Source organism: Herpailurus yagouaroundi, unplaced genomic scaffold (genome assembly GCF_014898765.1).
Source record: "Herpailurus yagouaroundi ecotype Mexico unplaced genomic scaffold, PumYag 77, whole genome shotgun sequence".
Taxonomy (NCBI): Eukaryota; Metazoa; Chordata; class Mammalia; order Carnivora; family Felidae; genus Herpailurus; species Herpailurus yagouaroundi.
In genome coordinates this window covers 12,247,976-12,265,883 of record NW_024412388.1, presented here as the reverse complement: position 1 = coordinate 12,265,883, position 17,908 = coordinate 12,247,976, and the positions used below count along the sequence as shown (strand labels likewise).

Here is a 17,908-nt window from a genome sequence, read left to right as displayed (position 1 = left end):
GCCCTGGCTCAGATTCAGAGCGGGGAGGGTCTGAGACAGGGGTGGGGACCGGTTTGGGCTCCCACTAGATGTTGTCCCACACCTCAGCCTCCACAAGACACGAACTGACCCCTGCGGTGCCACCCTCCTTGGCCCCGCGGCCCAGACCAGCACGGGACACCTCACTGCCCTTCCCCCAGAACATCGATACCCCACAACCGCTGCTCACATCAATCCCCTCCTCTCCGGCCCGGCTCACACAGCCCCAGCTGGGGTCTTCATCACCACCACCCCCCACCCCCGTTGGTTGCCCCAGGGCACCTCCATCTTCCACAGCCAGAATGGCCCTTTTCACTTCCACACCCCACCACTCCTCGCTGAAGACGCCACGCCAAGGCTCCCACCGCCCACCCACTCACCAATGCCTTGACTTGGCATCCTGACCCTGTAGGCTGCCGGGTTCCCCTGCCACCCCCTCCCCATTTTCCCTGATTGTCCGGTGGGCGGGCGGAGGGATGTCAGCTTGTATCTGGCTTCCTGGCGACTCCCCCGCCTCCCTTCCCCCCGAGTTTGCAAATGCCTCCTTTAAGAAGGCTCGGGTCCGGCCCCCAGGCTGGGTTTGGGCGCCCACTCCCTCTGGCTCTTCCTGTCCTCTCCCCTCTGACCTCTGACAGCTGCACAGTTGCACTATCTGCCCTGAAAAACTGGGGGCGCCCGGAGGGCAGACTGGCCCCGGCGTCCTGGCGCCGGTAGCTGGGAGCCCACTGCAAGTGTATCGAGCCAGCAAAGCAAGCGTGGAAAGGAGGAAATTGGCAACCGCTGACCTCACCCGGATTACAGGCTCCGGGGGCGAGGGGGCGGGGCCGCGCGCGCGGGAAGGGTGGGGGCGTGGCCACGCTTGACGGACGGGCCCGCGGCCCACTGCGAGAGGAGGCCGGCCGGCCGCCCCGCCCACCGGCCGTAGATAAAGCCGCCCGGGGCCGCAGCGGCTCAGGCGGTTCGAGGGGACTCACCTGCTGCAGGTGCTCGGGGCGGACCTGACCTGGACGAGCGAGGACGGGCGCAGGGCCGGCCACTGGGGGACGATGCAGCAGGAGCGGACCGTGCGGCTGCAGTACGGGAGCCGCGTGGAGGCGGTGTACGTGCTGGGCACACACCTCTGGACCGATGTCTACAGGTGAGCAGGGCCACCGCGACGGGCCCGAGACCCCCCCGCCTCTCGTCCCCCCCCCAAATCCCGAGACCCTCACACAGACCCAGCAACCTCACCACCCCTTTCCCAGGGTCCCTCCCCTGTCCTCCAATCTTCCCACGGTCTGACCCCCTCCAGCCCCTTTCAGGACCACCCCAGAGACACCCCTAATCCTCCCGCCATCCTCTCCCCTCAGCACCTCCCTTCTCCCCCCAGGCCCTCCCCTTCCTCTCAGACCCTCCCAACTCCCCACTCACCTCGAATCAGCTGAGCTTTCTCCAGGATTTGCTGGGGGAGGGGAAGGGGGGGGCTGGGGTCAGGCCAGAGGGGAGCTGCCCTGGGGCGGAATCAGGCTCCAATTTCGCCCTGTGGGGGCTGCCCGTGGTTGCCTGTCCCCAGGCACTGGCTGTGAGCTCCTGTCCCCAAATGCCTTCCCCTGACTTCACCCTGGGGTTGAGAAGGACTTTATTCTGCCAGGCTGGAGGGTGCAGAGGTGGGGGTCTTTGTCCGAAGAGCGTCCCTGATTCTAGACCCTGTCCCCTCCCCGTCTTCACTTGCCCACAAATGTTGGCAGGGTGCAGGATTTCTGAGACAGCAGGACATCGGGTGGGGGGATTGAGGCCATGCCCCCCAAAGCCCCCAGCCCCCAGGAAGCAGGCAAGGCCAGGGGTCCATCTCCTGTAATTCTGTGGGGCATCCTTGCGAAGGTGTGGCTGGTGTGAGTGAAAAGGTGGACGGGGTCCAGGTAGGATCATTCTATGACCATTCTGCCGTAGCAGCCCTCTATTCCAAGCATGTGAAATGTTCCTCGTTGCTAGAGTTTGGAGGGGTCAGTGCCAACAGGAGAGAGCATGCCGGACTCTAAGGCGGGACCCCATGCTGATAAACTTAGGCATGTCCCCTAACCTCCCTGTGCCTTGAGCTGAGCTGGAGGTGCCAGTGTGACGTGTTGCTCCCAAATTGCCCTGTCATCTGGACCACCCGCCTCCCCAGACCCTTACGAATCCCATCCCTGTGTCTCCCCACACACCCTCCCCAGCCCATCCTCTGTCGTCTCCGGTGGCCCCAGCAGCCCTGCCCACCCAGTCGCCTGCCACCTCTTGGGCAGGCACTGGCCACCCTGATACCGCTAAGCCCCAGCCTCCTTCCATGAAGGCGAAGGTCCTGGTCACCACGCAGATGAGGGACCCTCCCCAGGCTTCTGCCCCTGGCCTCGGTTGTCCACATGGAAACTCCAGGGGTGGTTTCTGAGGGTCATAACGCAGCAGTGAAGTGTGGTCCAGGCCTCAGTGCTTGGGAGAGCTCCCCTCTCTTCCCCACCCCCAGTCCTAAACTGAGCACTGCCAGGGGGTGGGCAGGTAGCCAGGGCACTTAGGTCTCTAAGCCTCAGCTGTCCCCATACCCGCCTGTTTGTGCACTGGGGCCCTTTTGCCGCAGCCTGAAAGACTGGCATGGTGCCTCCGGAGGGGGGATGGGGAGAAAAGACAGGGGCCATGCTCAGGCCTCCTGCCCTACCTTGTCCTGGCAGAGAGAGGCCCAGCCCCGGGGCGGGGTGGGGGTGGGGCGGGCATTGAGTCGGGGAGGTGTGGACTCACCCTCCCTCTGCCAGGGGGCAGAGCTGTGATGATCCGCTTTGTCCTTTCTCAAGAAAGCGGCCACTGCCACCACAACCCACACCCCGCAACTGCACTTCCCTTAAGACTCCCCTACCCCCGAGAGAAGAGGTGCAGTCTAGACCAGCACCGTCCAGCAGAGACAGAATGCCAGCTACAAACGGAGCCACAAGTGTAAATTTTTAATTTTCTTGTGGCCCCATTTTTTGGGATTAAAAGAAAGAGGTGTGGGGCACCTGGGTGGCTCCGTGGGTTAAGCATCCGACTTCAGCTCAGGTCACGATCTTGTGGTTCCTGAGTTCAAGCCCCGCGTGGGGCCCTGTGCTGACAGCTCAGAGCCTGGAGCCGGCTTCAGATTCTGTGTCTCCCTCTCTCTCTGCCCCTCCCCCGCTCATTCCCGCTCTCTCTCTCTTTCTCTCTCTCAAAAATAAATAAGACACTAAATAAAGAGGTGAAACTAATTTTCATAAAATATATTTTTAAATGTTTATTTTGAGAGAGAGAGAGTGTGCGCATGCACGAGTTGGGGAGGGGCAAAGAGAGAGGGAGAGAGAGAATCCCAAGCAGGGCCGTCAGCACAGAGCCCTGCCGGGTTTGATCAGCAAACCCTGGGGCAGCAAATGACAGATTACTCCAGGCTCCTGAATCAGAGAAAGGAGAGAGCGAGGGGGCCAAGAACTCCGGTGGTGATGGCCCGGAGCAAAGCTCTTGCCAAGTTTTTATCGAGAACCTTATCAGTGCATCTCAAAGGCTGCAGGGGAAAGAACTATGTAGTTTCAAAAGCAGGATCAAAGCTTATTCCTAAGTTTTTGGCTGATGAGTACAATCAGGGTAGTGACGTGCGGGCAGGCGAGCGGAACGTGATGGGGGCAGTGTATACATCACAGGAAGGGGGTTGTTTTTCTACCTTAGATTAAGCATTTACACAGTGGGAATGTTGATCCACGGGCAAGGTCTGGCTGTTTCCAGGCTTGACATTTCAAAGGACACCTGGTTTTCCTGGTCTGCTTTGCCGCTTTTCAACCAGCTGTTTCCCAGGCTGCAAACATTTCTTCCCTAAATCTTAGCCAGCCAGGCTCTATGAGTCTCTACAGAGCCCAACTCGGGGCTCTATTTCACAAACCTGTGAGATCGTGAACTGAGCTGAGACCAAGAGTTGGACACTCGACCAACTGAGCGACCCAGGCATCCCAATTTTCATAATATATTTTATTTAACTCAATATATCCCAAATACTAGCATTCCAGTATGTAATCAGCATGAAACTTGTTAGTGAGATAGTTTACATTGTCTTTCTCATACTAAGTCTTTGAAATCCAGTGTGTAAATTTTATACTTACGGCACATCTCAGTTCAGTTTTCACCGAGCATCGGGTGCCCAGAGCCCCAGGTAGGCGGTTGTCATTGTACTGAACAGCACAAGCCTGGAGCAGAGGTCCTGAACCCCAACGCCGTTGCACTTGGGGCCAGATAACTCTTTGCTGGGTGGGGAGGGGGCTGTTCTGTGCCTCGTAGAATGTTTAGCTGCATCCCTGGCTTCTAACCCCAGTAGCAATGCCCCTGCAAAAGTGACAAGCAAAAATGTCTTCAGGTGACGCCAGGAGTCCCCTGGTGGGAGGACAGAGTCACCCCCAGGTTTGAGAACCAACGGTGTAGTGGAAGGAAGCCCTTTCTAGAACAAAGGAGCTGGAGCTATTACTGCCGTTGTCACACCTAATATCGGTAGCGTTACGAGCTACTGTCAGTATTAATAATGGCAGAGATTTTAGGGAGCACTGAGAAACCAAATGCATTATCTTGTATCTTCCTCATCGCAGACCTTGGGGGTCATGCTGAGATCATCCCATTTTGTAGATGAAGAAAGTGAGGCCCAGAGAGGTGTCACATAGGACTCCGGGCCAGGTCTGTCTGACTGAACTTCCACTCTCTCCTGTGTGACCTTCAAACTAGCAGGTTGAACTGGGCGACCCTCTCAGCCTGTGTCCCTTCTACCCTCCGCTGCCCCCAGACACTTCACTCGCCCTCTTTCAACCCTGCACTGCCCAGTGAGTCCCTCTGGATCCAGACACAGGTACTGACGCCAGACCCCACATGAGCCCCCCTCCCCCACGCCCCCGCCAGGGTCTCTGTGGAGGCATCAAGGGACAAGGCCTGGTGGACCCTGGGCCCAGTTAGTAAGGGAGTATTTTTGACTTCTCGCTCCTGAGTGACAAAAGAGAATGAACAAGTCTCCACACCCACACCCCCTTTCCCAAGACGCACACGCGGCTCCCCTCCCGGACACACGGTGGGGGCCTACCTGCCCCGTTGCTCAGCAGACCCTATGGTTGACCCCCCCCCTCCCCAGCCACACTGACCCTTTGGGGGTGGACGCCCTGACCCAGGCACATTCTGGGTGCTGGTTCTAGCGAGCTGTGACTAAACACACAGAAAAGGGGAAGTGGGGATTTTTATCTAGAGATTTGCTTTGCCATAGTTATTGAAGGCACTTTCTGTTTCCTTCTCTCACGCCCAAGCATCTTATCTTAGGTCTGGCACAGGTACGCCTTGCCCGCACCATCTCCCCCGATGTTCCCCTTTAGCTGGCAGCTGCTTCCTCACTGGGGCTGCCGGGGCCCCCGCCTGATCCTGGCTTGAAGCTAGTGAGGGCACAGAGCAGTGACATTCCCATGTTGGTTTCACCCTCCTCCCCACTCACCTTTGGTTTCCCAGCGGGGACACCCCCAGAGCTGGGAGGTGTTGGAGAAAGAGCAGCCGCGGGGTCAAGTAACGGGGTGATCACACTCTGCCTGACTCTCCCGCTGACCCACAGACCAAGTTGTGAAGGCAGATTCTCCTACCCCTCCCTTTGTTTACACAGTCCTGGGGGGTGAGAGGTGGCCCCCTCACTCTGTTGGAGAAAGTTCAGGATCCGTATCCTGAAGTCCACAGGAACTTCGGGGCACAGGTGATGTGAACAATTGTCTCTTGCCTCTGCAGGGTGGCCTCCTAAATTACACTTGACCTCAGGATGAGAAGGGAGGTGGGAATGATCCCCGCACCCTTCCCTGGCATACCCCAGGGCAGAGGCTGACCAGCCATGTTTCTTGGCAGGATCTTGACTATCACTTTCGGGCAGAAGCTAGGAAGGAGGGTACCAGGGCGGGAGAAGCAGGCACAGTAAAATGTTGGGAAAATAGGGAGGGGTACAGATTTGTACCCCACTTTGGGGAAGAGCCCAGAGCCTCAAAATTCACCACCTCACTCCCTCAACTCTTCTCAGACTCCCTCCCTCCCTGTTCCTCGGTTGGTATGAGTGTTTTAGAAAGTATCCTTAGGACAAAGGCCAGGGAGGGTCTGCGATCCAGTTAGAAGCAATGGAGACTTGGTGTGCCATGATCTCCCCTTCCCTTAGAGTGCCAAGCCCTGCCTCACCGATCCCATCTCCGGCCAACGACCCTGCACACACTCCACTCTGGCCGCACTGGTTTTGTGGATCCTACTAGCTCTCGACCACACCAAGCTCATTCATACCACAGGGCCTTTGCACATGCTGTTCCCTCTGCCTGGAGGACTATCCCCCAGACCTCTGCAAGCCTGACATTTCATCCACCAAGGCTTGGCTCAGATATCACCTCCTCTGAGCAGCATTCTCCACACCGGCTGCCTTCCTCACTGCCATACACCTCCAGCCCTCGAGTCAATGAAGGGCTCCTTCATTGAGTAAATGAATGGATGGATGTGGCCAGTGATGCATGTAGACTGGCCTGTCACTGGGTTGAGCTCCCCACCCCCAGCCTCAAGGGATGAGCACCGTTGGACTGGCCAGTGGAAGGTCAAGGGCATGTAGCCGAGCTTGGCCAGAGCAGCGCTTGCTCCTAAGAGAATGATGGTAGGAGGAATCAGGCCAAGTCAGGAGGCCTCATAAATTAGAACAGCACCCAGCGCTCTCAACCCTAAAGAGGAGGCCTTGCCAGGAGCGGTTCGGGGGCTCTGGTTTCAGGCTAGCTCCTGGGAGGGGTTGGGGGGAGGGGGGCCACGTTCTAAGGAGGACCTTGTACCCTGTGTGTCCGGCCCAGCTTGCATAGCTGGGGTCCCCGAGAGCCTTCCCTCCTTGCCCTCAGGGCCCTGCATCAGGTTGGGAGCATGGTGACAGGGGCTCACCACCATTGTCCTCTCCTCTCCCCCCTCCCCCGGCTGGACAGACACCTGTTAGATGGGGCGGGGGGGGGGGCAGTTTTCAGAGGCAGCTCTGCCTGTCCAGCCACGCCAGACTCCATGGCCAGGGGCTTTGACTATCTAGGCCACTCACCCAAGCCTTCGGTGTCCCTTCTCTGGGCCTCTGACCCCACCTACAAAATCAGCAGGGAGCTCTAGGGGTCCCTAAGGGCCTCTCATTTGCTCTTGTCCTGAGCCAGGCCTGACATTCTCCCCTCGCCTTCCACCAGAGGACCTTTAGGGAAGACTGTAACCTGTGGATCCTCCCCCAGGAAGGGAGCCGCCAGACCCAGAGCTGAGAGCTTGAATTTACCCCCACGCTCTGCCAACACCGTCCCTGGGACCCGGAGCAAGTGTTCACCCTCTTCCAGTCTCAACATGCTCCCCTGTAAAATGGGATGATATTGAGACAGACCTCATGGGGTGTTGGAAGGATGGACCGAGATCCCGTGAGTCAAGGGCTTCCAACAGTGCCTGGCACATAGTAAATACTCACTAAGTCATTATCGTGAGGCACCGTTGGGCTTATTGTAATATTAGTAAAACGATAACGAGCTATGGCCTCAAAACATCCATGAGACTCATGGGAAAGAAATGTTGAGCGTTTGTTTTAAGTGCCGTTTGAGGCACCAACAAAGTGGGGGGAGGGAGGAATCCTGGCGGATGGCATCAGGGAAGACTTGCTGGAGGAGGAGGCAGCCAAGCTGAAGGATGGACAGGGTGCACAGTGTGACCAGGACATGCCATGCAGGAGCAAAGGTACCTGGCAAGACAGTAGGGACCACAGGGGCAGAAAGGGCATCGACTCCGTAGCCTAGAGCGTAAGGCTGGAGAGTCAATGAGCTCAAGCCAGGGCTTTGACTGCCAGGCTCAGACATTAGACTTTGTGACGTAGGCAGTGGGGAGCCACTGAAGGTGTCTGGGGAGGGAGTGACCACAGAGGAGACTGTTTCCGCCCTAAGGAGAGGGGCGGCTGGAAGCACCAGTGCCTACTGAGAGAGGCTGCTGAGGTCACCAGGCAGAGAAGGGGGTGGCTGAAGAGAGACCCCTCCCCGTCCCCAGCCCCTATCACACCAGCTAGAGGCTTTGCCTTCCTCCCATCTGGAGGGTGCTCGCTGTGGCGTTGCCTGCCAAGCTGGCACCCACGAACCCCCTCACATCCTGCAGAGACCCGAGGGCAGGATGTTGCACTCAGACCGCCAGGAGCTGGGCTCCCTGTGGGGGTGATCCCCGCCTGGTGTTAACGAGGCCCGGGACAGGTGGATAAGCCGAGAGTTCCAGATGCCAGCCAGCTAGGAGCGGGCACGCCGTGCCCTCACGCCTGGGGCCGAGTGGGCACCCCAGCCCCACGAGGCCGAGCTGGTGACCCTTCCCTCTGACTGAGCGAAGATCGGAGAAACCGACTGGTTCCTCGGAGGCCCTAAAACCTTCGCGGGGCCAGGCACGTTAGGTCTCCGCAGTCCATTCCCTTGGGCCGGGCTCAGCCAGCCTCCCTCTTGCACATCTGACACCGCATTCCAGTCTTGCTCAAAGCTCCTTTGTGTGACACCAGCCATGACTCTCCATTCCCACGGCCATCACCTTGTCCCACACCGCCATCCTGACTCACCCGGACAGCGGCAGTCACTTCACTGAACCCCCCCCCCCGACCTTGCGCTGTTGCTCTCCTGAAACGCATTCCCCACCCCGCACCCTGGGCCATCTGTCTACAGCGCAAAAACGATCATGTCACCGAAGCCTAGAAGCCATCGGTGCCCTCGGGGGGGGGACGCAGGGGCAAGGCCAGCTCCTCGCCATGAGCTAGGTCCTCTCCTCCCGCCACCCCCCTCCCCTTTGCTCACAAACCGCGGCCACGCTGCTCTCCCTCATTTCTCCCACGCGCTCGGCTAACGTCCGCTTCAACCGCCACCCAGGCCGCCCGTGCTGCCGGGAATCCTCTCCCCGTCTTCCTCCTCTCCGTGTCCAATTCGTTGCTTCTCAAACTGTGGGCGCTTGTTAGAAAGGCAGTCTCCAGGCTCCACGTTCGCCGTTTTAAGACCACGCGTGTGTCCCCAGACCCCTGTCCCTTCCCTAGTCCTGGTTTTGCAAATGCTGGTGACATACCCCAAGGGATGCCTCTTAGGCGGGAAGGGTCTGTGATCCTAGGTCTCCCATTCACCTCGAGAAATGATAGCACCTTTGCTGTAATAACTGTTGAAGATAACCGTTGTTAGTTTGCCACTAAATGAATAACGAAACGAAGAAAAGACATGGGGCACCCGAGCGGCTCAGTAGGTTGAGCGTTGGACTTCGGCTCAGGTCATGGTCTCACAGTCTACGAGTTCAAGCCCCACATCCAGCTCTCTGCTGGCAGCTTAGAGCCTGGAGCCTGTTTCAGATTCTGTGTCTCTCTCTCTCTGCCCCTCCCCTGCTCACGTTCTCCCTCTCTCTCAAAAATGAATAAACATTAAACAAATTTTTTTTAAAGGAGAAGAAAGACATGCAGTTTCATTCCACAACGTGTGTGTGTAGCACATCATCATGTTGGACACTTTAAATATGCACAATTATATTTGTCAGTTGTTCCTCCATAAATTTGCCGGGGGGGGGGGGGGGAAGAAATGCAGTGTTTTTTAAATTTTATTTATTTATTTTGAGAGCGCGAGAGAGAGCACAAGCAGGGCGGAGGGTGGGCAGAGAGAGAGAGAAGATTCCAAGCAGGTTGCATGCTGTCAGTGCGGAGCCCAACGTGGGGCTCGAGCTCGTGAACCGTGAGATCGTGACCTGATCGTGGCCGCCACCAATTTCCCCACTCGGTCCCTCGATACTATCCTGGGCCCCTCCCTGCCTTCTCCAGGGACAATCAAGGTGCCCACAGCCCCTGGTTCTCGGGTTTCTGGGGGATGAGCTCTGAGAGGTTGGTTCTTTCTGGGGAGGGAGGCAGCCAACAGGATCTCCAGGGGACAATGGGTGCCTTTGTTGCTTCTGCCGGAGCCGCTCCAAGAATAGCTGTTTGCTCAGCTCAGAGCAGGGCTGGTGCTGGGGTAGGAGGGAATGGGGCCCTGGAGCTCCAATGCCAGCCAGGGCCAGGCGTTAACCCCCTGAGCCTCTGGGGCCTCCTCCAGTTTCTCACTGGCCCCGAGGAACGAAGGTGGCAGGAAGCATCACTTAGAGCAGCAGTTGTCAAAGTCGGGTCCTAAAACTCATCCTGCCCTGTGAGTTTGTAAAGCATTTTTTTCTAAACTGTATGCAGAAACCCAACGTATAAAACCAGATGAAATCATAGTGGCTGTGCGTAAAGGGAAGTGGGGACCCAGCCGAGAGATCCCCAGCTTTTCAGTGCCTCCCTCCTCACCCCTGGGTGCAGGGCCTGCGCTCCCCCAGTGCCAGCCGCCTCCCGCTGGTGTCATGCTCCCATCTTCCATTTGGTGAAACAGAGGAAAAGTGCGTTGCCCAAAGCCATCCGGCAAGTTGATGGTCAAAGCTGGGACTTGGGCTACAGGAATATTTTCCTGACCTGAGACCACAATTTCCCAGGCTTGTGATTTTTCCCCCACACTGTATTCTACCTGTAGTACTGTTAACATTTTTCTTTACATCAACTCACGTTGTATAACTTTATCTTATTTTAATTTTTTTTTAAGTTTATTTCTTTATTTTGAGAGAGAGAGAGCTTGAGCAGGGAAGGGGCAGAGAGAGAGAGGCGATGAACCTGATGCGGGGCTCGAACTCACAAATTATGAGATCATGACCTGAGCTGAGATCGAAAGTCGGATGTTCAACTGACTGAGCCACCCAGGCACCCCTAACTTTGTGCCTGGCAGGGCATCTGGCTGGCTCAGTGGGTAGGGCATGTGACTCTCCATCACGAGGTCTTGGAGCCTATTTTAAAAAATAAGTAAATAGGGGCTCCTGGATGTCTCAATCAGTTACGTGTCTGACTCTTGGTTTTGGCTCAGGTCATGATCTCACGGGAGTCCGAACCCCAAGTTGAGCTCTGTGCTGACAGCTCAGGGTCTGCTTGAGATTCTCTCTCTCCCTCTCTCTCTCCCTGCCCCTCCCCCACTTGCGCTGTCTCTCTCTCTCTCTCTCTCAAAATAAATAAACTTAAAAAATTTTAATAAAAATAAATAAATGGAGAACTTCTGTTATTACCATAAATGGCAATCCTTTATCAATTGCCATGAAAACGTAACGCTTTTTTTTAATTTTTTTTCCCAACATTTATTTATTCTTGAGAGACAGAGAGAGACAGAGCATGAGCAAGGGAGGGGCAGAGAGGGGAGGAGACACAGAATCGGAAGCAGGCTCCAGGCTCCGAGCCGTCAGCCCAGAGCCCGACGCGGGGCTCGAACTCACGGACCGCGAGATCGTGCCCCGAGCCGCAGTCGGCCGCTCAACGGACGGAGCCACCCGGGCGCCCCGAAAAGATAACACTTTTAATAAATACATAAATCTTTTCAATTGTGCATCCACGTGCCACCTCACAGCGTCTTACGCACGTGCCCTTTGGGCGATGCCGCCTGGCACTTCTAGAAGGCTCACCTCTGTCCTGCTCAGCTCCACCGTCTTTGCTGGGGTGTGTGTGATGTGCCCAGCCCCACGCTGGTCTCTGCAGGAGGCGGGGCGGGGAGCCCCTGAAGCCCTCGGGGGCTTGCCATCCAGAGAACAGGTACCCCGTGGCAACACCCTGAGACAAAACTCAGTCCCTGCCCTGTGACGGATGACGGACAGAGCCCGTGGGACAGGAGGGGTGGGTGGGTGTCTTCTGGGTGGGCAGATGGACACGCAGAAGTTGCAAGGAACACGCCCAAGCCTCCCTGGGCAACTCAGTGGCAAGATTGGGCTCAAGCCCACGTGTTAAGCAAGTGGACCCCCAATCCGGGTTTTTGCTGCGACTCTGCTTCTCCCAACCATGAGTGTGGACAGAGGACAGATCAGCTCAGTGACCCCGAGATGGGCTCAGGAGTTCAGAGGGGGGCAGCTGGACAATAAACAGGGTGGCCCTGGAGCTTTTTCGGGCACGGACGGCCAGACCCTGACCCGCGCTCTCCTGCAGTGCCCCGGACTGGTGGTCTTGGCCAGCGGCCCCTGCAGTCCGTGGCCTGGCTCAGAGACACCCTGCCTGGCGGCCTCTACAGACTCACTCACAACCTTGGTCACCCCAGGGCTCTAACCACCAGACTGCACTGCCGGGCGTCTAAACCAGTGGTTCCCTAGACCCGTGTAGCTCTGGAGCAGCATCACCAACAGGTCCCCGAAACAGTAGACACGCAGGTGGCTCAGTCGTGAAGCATCTGACTTGGGCTCAGGTCGTGATCTCACGGTTCGTGAGTTCGAGCCCCGCTTCGGGTAAGCCCTGCTTCTCTCTCTCTCCCTCTCTCTCTGCACCTTCTGGGATTCTCTCTCTGCCCCTTGCTCACTTGTGCCCTCCCTCTCTCAGAAAGAAAGAAAAGAAAAGAAAAGGAAGGAAATGGTAGAAATGCAAAGTCTCAGGCTCCACTCCAGAGCGTCTGAATCTGAAACTCTGAGGAGGGCCCGGCGATCGTCATTTAGACAAGTGTTCCGGGTGATGCTGCTGAGCTTTGAGAACCTCTGCCCTAAACCTCTCACCCAGCCTCTGGCCGCTGCTCACCTCTGCAGCTGCCCCGGCCGGACCTCCGCTCTGCCAGCCAGACACTCCGGGGAGAGGATCCGCAAATCTCCAGCCTTAAAAAGAAAAACCCTGAGGATTTAGACCGCACCCTCTGGTGATTCTGATGCCCAGCTGTAGTGGAGAACAGCTCAGGAACCGGGAGTGCCGGGCCCTCGGGACGGCAGATGTGCCTTCAAAGCTGACACTTACCTCCATGTCTTAGTCCCAAAGCCCAGGGGAATCCCACCTAAATCCCTCTGAGCCCTCTTCAGACTGGGCGCTGGCGTTAGCAAAACTGTCCTCCCCGGACACCTTCCTCCCCCAGTCTCCCTGTCCTTCCTGTGGCCTCCCCTTAAACCAGTGTCTCAGGCAGTAACAAAATACCGCGGGTTGGCGGGCTTGAAAGGAGCCAATTCTCTCTCCCAGCCCTGGAGGCCGGAAGTCTGAGATCAGGGGCCAGCGTGGTCGGGTTGGGGTGGCAAGGCTTCCTGGCGGGCGGGTAGCCGCTCTCTGGCTGTGGCCTTCCTCGGTGCGTGGGAGAAAGATCTCTCTTTCCCTTCTCGTAAGGCGGCCAGCCCTATCAGACGGGACCTCGTGCGCATGACCTCATGTCACTTTAATCATCTTCTAAAAGCCCTGTCTTCAGATGCAGTCATGTTGGGGAGCAGGGCTCCAACATGTGTATCTGTGGGGGGACACAAATGTGCCTAGATCAAACCAGATCAAACCAGTTCGCTCCCTGCCCTGAAATCTTAATGGCTTTTCAAGAATTCTATATGTACCACCATTTCATAGAAGGCCGCCCCAGAACCCCTAGGAATGACTGTGAGAGGGGAAGTTCCAAGGTGGGAAAGAAAGTCACGGCGGGAGGGGCCTTTGTGACAGAGCCAACCCACCCCTGCCCTTTGAGGACCCAAGTTCCAGGCTCCTTCCCTGGGCAGACCCCGCACTTGGGCGCCTGCCGCTTTGAGGCCTTTCAACCAAGTTCTGCCTGTAGCTCAGACACGGGAAGCGGGGCGGGCCCTGCCTTTGGAGCAAGTTCATTCCTTGGTCCAGGCCTCTGGGCCTGGACCCGTAAGGTACCACACGGCTGCCCGTCGGAAGCCATGAGGAAGCCATTAAGAATTCAGAGCCGCAGGCCCCACCCTCAAACGTTCTGACTCAGTGGGTACGAGACGGGCCCAAGGAATCTGTATTTTTTTTTTAATTTTTTTTTTCAACGTTTATTTATTTTTGGGACAGAGAGAGACAGAGCATGAACGGGGGAGGGGCAGAGAGAGAGGGAGACACAGAATCGGAAACAGGCTCCAGGCTCCGAGCCATCAGCCCAGAGCCTGACGCGGGGCTCGAACTCACAGACCGCGAGATCGTGACCTGGCTGAAGTCAGACACTGAAGTCAGACTGCGCCACCCAGGCGCCCCCCAAGGAATCTGTATTTTAACCGAGGGCCCTCCTCACAACCAGGTGATTGTAGTGCAGCGGGGTCCTTTGCGGGGGCCCCCAGACCCGATCCCCCAGAAGGGCCCTTGCCACCTGGCCCCCCAGGAGTTTTTTCTTGGAGCCCCTTGTCCCACCTGTCCGGGGATCGCCTCCTCCAACCCGCTCTCCTCTCTCCCTCCAGTGCGGCCCCCGCCGAGGCCCAGACCTTCAGCCTGAAGCACTCAGAGCGCGTGCGGGTAGAGGTGGTGCGTGACGGGCAGGCCGAGGAGGTGGCCGCCAACGGCAAACAGCGCTGGCTTCTGTCGCCCAGCACCACGCTGCGGGTCACTATGAGCCAGGCCAGCACCGAGGCCAGCAGCGACAAGGTACCGCGGCCGGGGAGGTGCTCCGAGGGCGGCGGGAACCAGGGGCCCAGCTAGACCGCGCCGTCCCAGCGCACAGCGAGTGGGAACCACACCCCCCCTTTTGCCCGTTGTCTAGTTGCCACAGTGAAAGGGCGAAAAGAAAGAGGTGGGCCTAATTTTCGCAGTGCGTGGCCCTTAACACCATAGAGGACAGTCTTACGAGTTTGACGTGATACCAGCATAAAAGAAAGACTAAGGAGCTGGCTCACGTTCTTTGTCGTACCAAGTCCGTATCGCACGGCGCGTGTCAGATCAGATTTGCCACGTTTATGTGCTCGGTACCCACCTGTGGCTGGTGGCTACTGTTTTGGAAGCTCCGTGCCAGACGGCCGAGTGATGACTTCGTGGAAGGTTAAGGCTGTCGGCTGCCGAGTGATCTATTAGAATCGCCGGAAGGTACACCCCGCAACGTCCTCGGTCTCAGCGGGGTCTAAATGGGGCGCTGAGTGCCCCTGGGTGATTTGCCCGGAGCTGAGACCAGATGTCTCGTCGCTGGGTCCTTTGATTACAAGCTTTGCCATGTGCCCCACGGCAGTGATGGCTCTGGGCATTATTCAAAGCAAACAACCTCAGTCCCGTGCCCTGGTTGCTTAGCAGAAGCTAGCCATACATCACGGTAGACCCAGCAGAATGCACTGGGGCACACAGGTAAGCAGTCAGCACCCCGGATGCCCTCTGAGAGGAGGGGAGGCCCCTGTCCGGTTGGATAATTGGACAGAAGCAGCCCCGCCACCCAGGAATGCTTCCTGGAGGAGATGGTTTGCATGTTTGGGGAGAACTGGCCTGACAGGCCGTGAGGTATGAGTCAGGGAAGGGGGTCCCTGCAGACCTTGCTGCCTGTGATCTGTGATCTCTACTCTTCTCTCCCTCCCGGTGCGCCCCTCCCTGCCAAGGTCACCGTCAACTACTACGAGGAGGAGGGGAGCATGCCCATTGACCAGGCTGGGCTCTTCCTCACGGCCATCGGTAAGTTGGTGGGGCTGTGGCCCGCGTGCCTTTGCTCCCCAGGGGCACCTGGCCTGTTTTCAGTGCCGCGGACCTGGCACTCGGAGCTTCCTCTGAATAATGCGGGCCCGAGAAGGGATGCACAGGTACCCAGTCCCTTCCGTACTGGGTTGGGGGGTGTCCTGCAGGAGGAGGCAGGCCCTGGCCCGCCAGCAACTCACCCTGGACCCAGCCGTGGAAACAGAGATGCCTGGGCCCTTAACTCGCCTAGTCCAAGCCCTTCATTTGGCATTTGGCACAGCAAGGCCCAGAGAGGTTAGGGTACTTGTTCAAAGTCACACAGCAACTCCACAGCAGGTTGACTCCGGAGCTCAGGATTATTCCCCTCCCAGGGCCTTCCCATCTGCACAGCACTCCCCTGCCCGGGTGCCAGGGCACATGGGGTAGGGTCTTCTCCAGTCCTTCAGGTCGCTTCTTCTGCAGTCGAGGTGTTCCATGTACATGTGTATATGCTTTTTCCGGGAGGATATTTCAGGGGGTCATTCTGTCTGTCCAGCCTTAATGTAGCATTGATAGAGCTGCCACATGGCAGGGGGAGAGAACCACCAGTTACTGAGAGTCAACTCTGTGCTGAGCGCTTTAAAAACAGTAATAATGTCTTCCATTTCTTCAACACCCACTCTGTGTCCCGGCCTGTGCTGGGTGCTTTGAGGAGGAGAAGGAGAAACTCCTGAGCTTTATTGAGCACGTACAGCATGCCAGGCTCCAATCCTAGACGTTGTACTGTCACGATTGCCATCTACTCTCCTAGCTGTCCCAAGGATCGACGGGGGGGTCTCAGAACTGCCCCCAGAAAACAATTCATTCCCACGTCAGGGCCGCCTCCTCCAGCCGTGTGCCGTTAGCCATCAAAATGGGCTCAACAGCAACGCTCCCCTGCTTCTCACCTTTTCCCCAGTGGGTTCTTTTGCTGGTTACCCTGACCCTCTTTCTGCACCTCATGAGGGAGAGCCCAGCCTTGGGGTGGGGTCCTCAGGACGCCCTCCGCGGGGCCTTGGGAGACAGGCGCCAATGCCTCCCCTGTTGCAGGAGGGAGCCAGCAGGCGTATGCACGTGAGGATGTCTCAGATGACCGGCCCTGAGGAAACCTAATCCCACAGAGACAGGGACACTGGTGACAAAGCAGGAAGGGCAGCGGCCAGAGGCCTGTCCAACGGGGGTGGTCCCAGAGGGCTGACCATGCCATTAGCGAGACTTCTGCCAAAGCGAGGCACACAGAACAGATGGCAATGCCCCGTGAGGAGGCAGGACTGGACCCCCTTCTCCACTAAAAGACCCTGAAGCTTGTTTGCAGAGGGAGCAGCAGGGCCGAGACCCCAGAACATACTAACTACGCTTCCAGATAGTTTAGATTCCACGGGCCAGTAAAATTGTGGTTTACTCCAGTAATAAGCCTGACCATTAAAATTGTTGTTTAATGTTTCTTTATTTGAGAGAGAGTGACAGAGCATGAGCAGGGAAGGGTCAGAGACAGAGGAAGACACAGAATCCGAAGCGGGCTCCAGGCTCTGAGCACAGGGCCCGAGGCGGGGCTCGAACTCATGAACCATGAGATCATGACCTGAGTCAAAGTCAGATGCTTAGCCGACCGAGCCACCCGGGCGCCCCCATCGAACCCTAGTTCTGTCCTGAGCCCACGCTGAGCAGAGAGAGCCCTGGCTGCAGAGTAGACAGAGATAAGTCTAAGTTCTGGCCCTGCCCCGTCACCCCTCTGAGCCTCAGGGCCCTCCTCTTCACGGCGCATGCTTGCGCTGTGCTCATGGGGACCCAATGGCATGCTGTGTGCAAAGAAGATGCTCAGTCAGGACTTTTTCTTTTCTCCATTCTGCTTGGGGGTAGCCACATTTCCCCTCTGCCTGAGCAAAGTTGGAAGATCCTTATTGCCCCTCAGTCTTCCTCCTGGGATTTGGAAGTAAACCCATGGTGCCCTCGGCCAAACCGGGTCTCGGTTCCCCGTCCCGCCAAGGACTCGTCGTGTGACCTTACCAAGGAGCCCACCCCTCTAGACCTCACTTTTTCCCAGCTGTGAAATGAAGCCTTTGGGCCCCGCGGTCCCCAAGGGCCTTCGAGACTCCAGGTACAGCTGATTTGCAAAGCCCCCCCCACCCCCCCAACCCCGTTGAGGGGAATCGGGGTGGGGGATGGGCTCCTCTTTGTTGCTATCCCGGCCACAGGAGCACGACGCGAGCCCTGAGAATTTTTAGCATCAACCTAAGGATCTCACTCCTTGTACCCCTTCCCCAGAGTCTAGGATGATTGCCCTAGTTGGCTGTGGGGGAGAAAGTCCTTCTTCCCCACCACACCCCAAGCTGCCCAGTTACGTAAGAAGGCCAGGCACCCTGCCACTGTCCATGGGGGCCGGCGGCCTCTGCCAAGATGCTCAGGCCTCTGTGTCAAGCCTCCGTGTCTTGATTCTCGGGGCAGACTACCTTGAACCCAATCCCAGTGACATTTCCCATAAAT

The 17,908-nt window shown here is 57.4% G+C and overlaps 1 protein-coding gene and 1 non-coding gene across 2 annotated transcripts in view; both read left to right on the top strand.

Moving 5' to 3' along the window:
* Positions 1-961: 961 nt before the first annotated feature.
* Positions 962-17,908, top strand: part of PADI2 (peptidyl arginine deiminase 2) — a 43,831-nt gene continuing 26,884 nt past the window's right edge. The window contains exons 1-3 of the mRNA XM_040462578.1: positions 962-1,156; positions 14,218-14,401; positions 15,334-15,406. Coding sequence (XP_040318512.1) covers positions 1,065-1,156; positions 14,218-14,401; positions 15,334-15,406 — 349 coding nt within the window. The 5' untranslated portion in view covers positions 962-1,064. The remainder of the gene's footprint in view (positions 1,157-14,217; positions 14,402-15,333; positions 15,407-17,908) is intronic.
* LOC121027900 (small nucleolar RNA SNORA72) lies at positions 8,952-9,084 on the top strand. Its single transcript, XR_005788982.1, has one exon. It is a non-coding gene; the product is annotated as a small nucleolar RNA SNORA72 (small nucleolar RNA).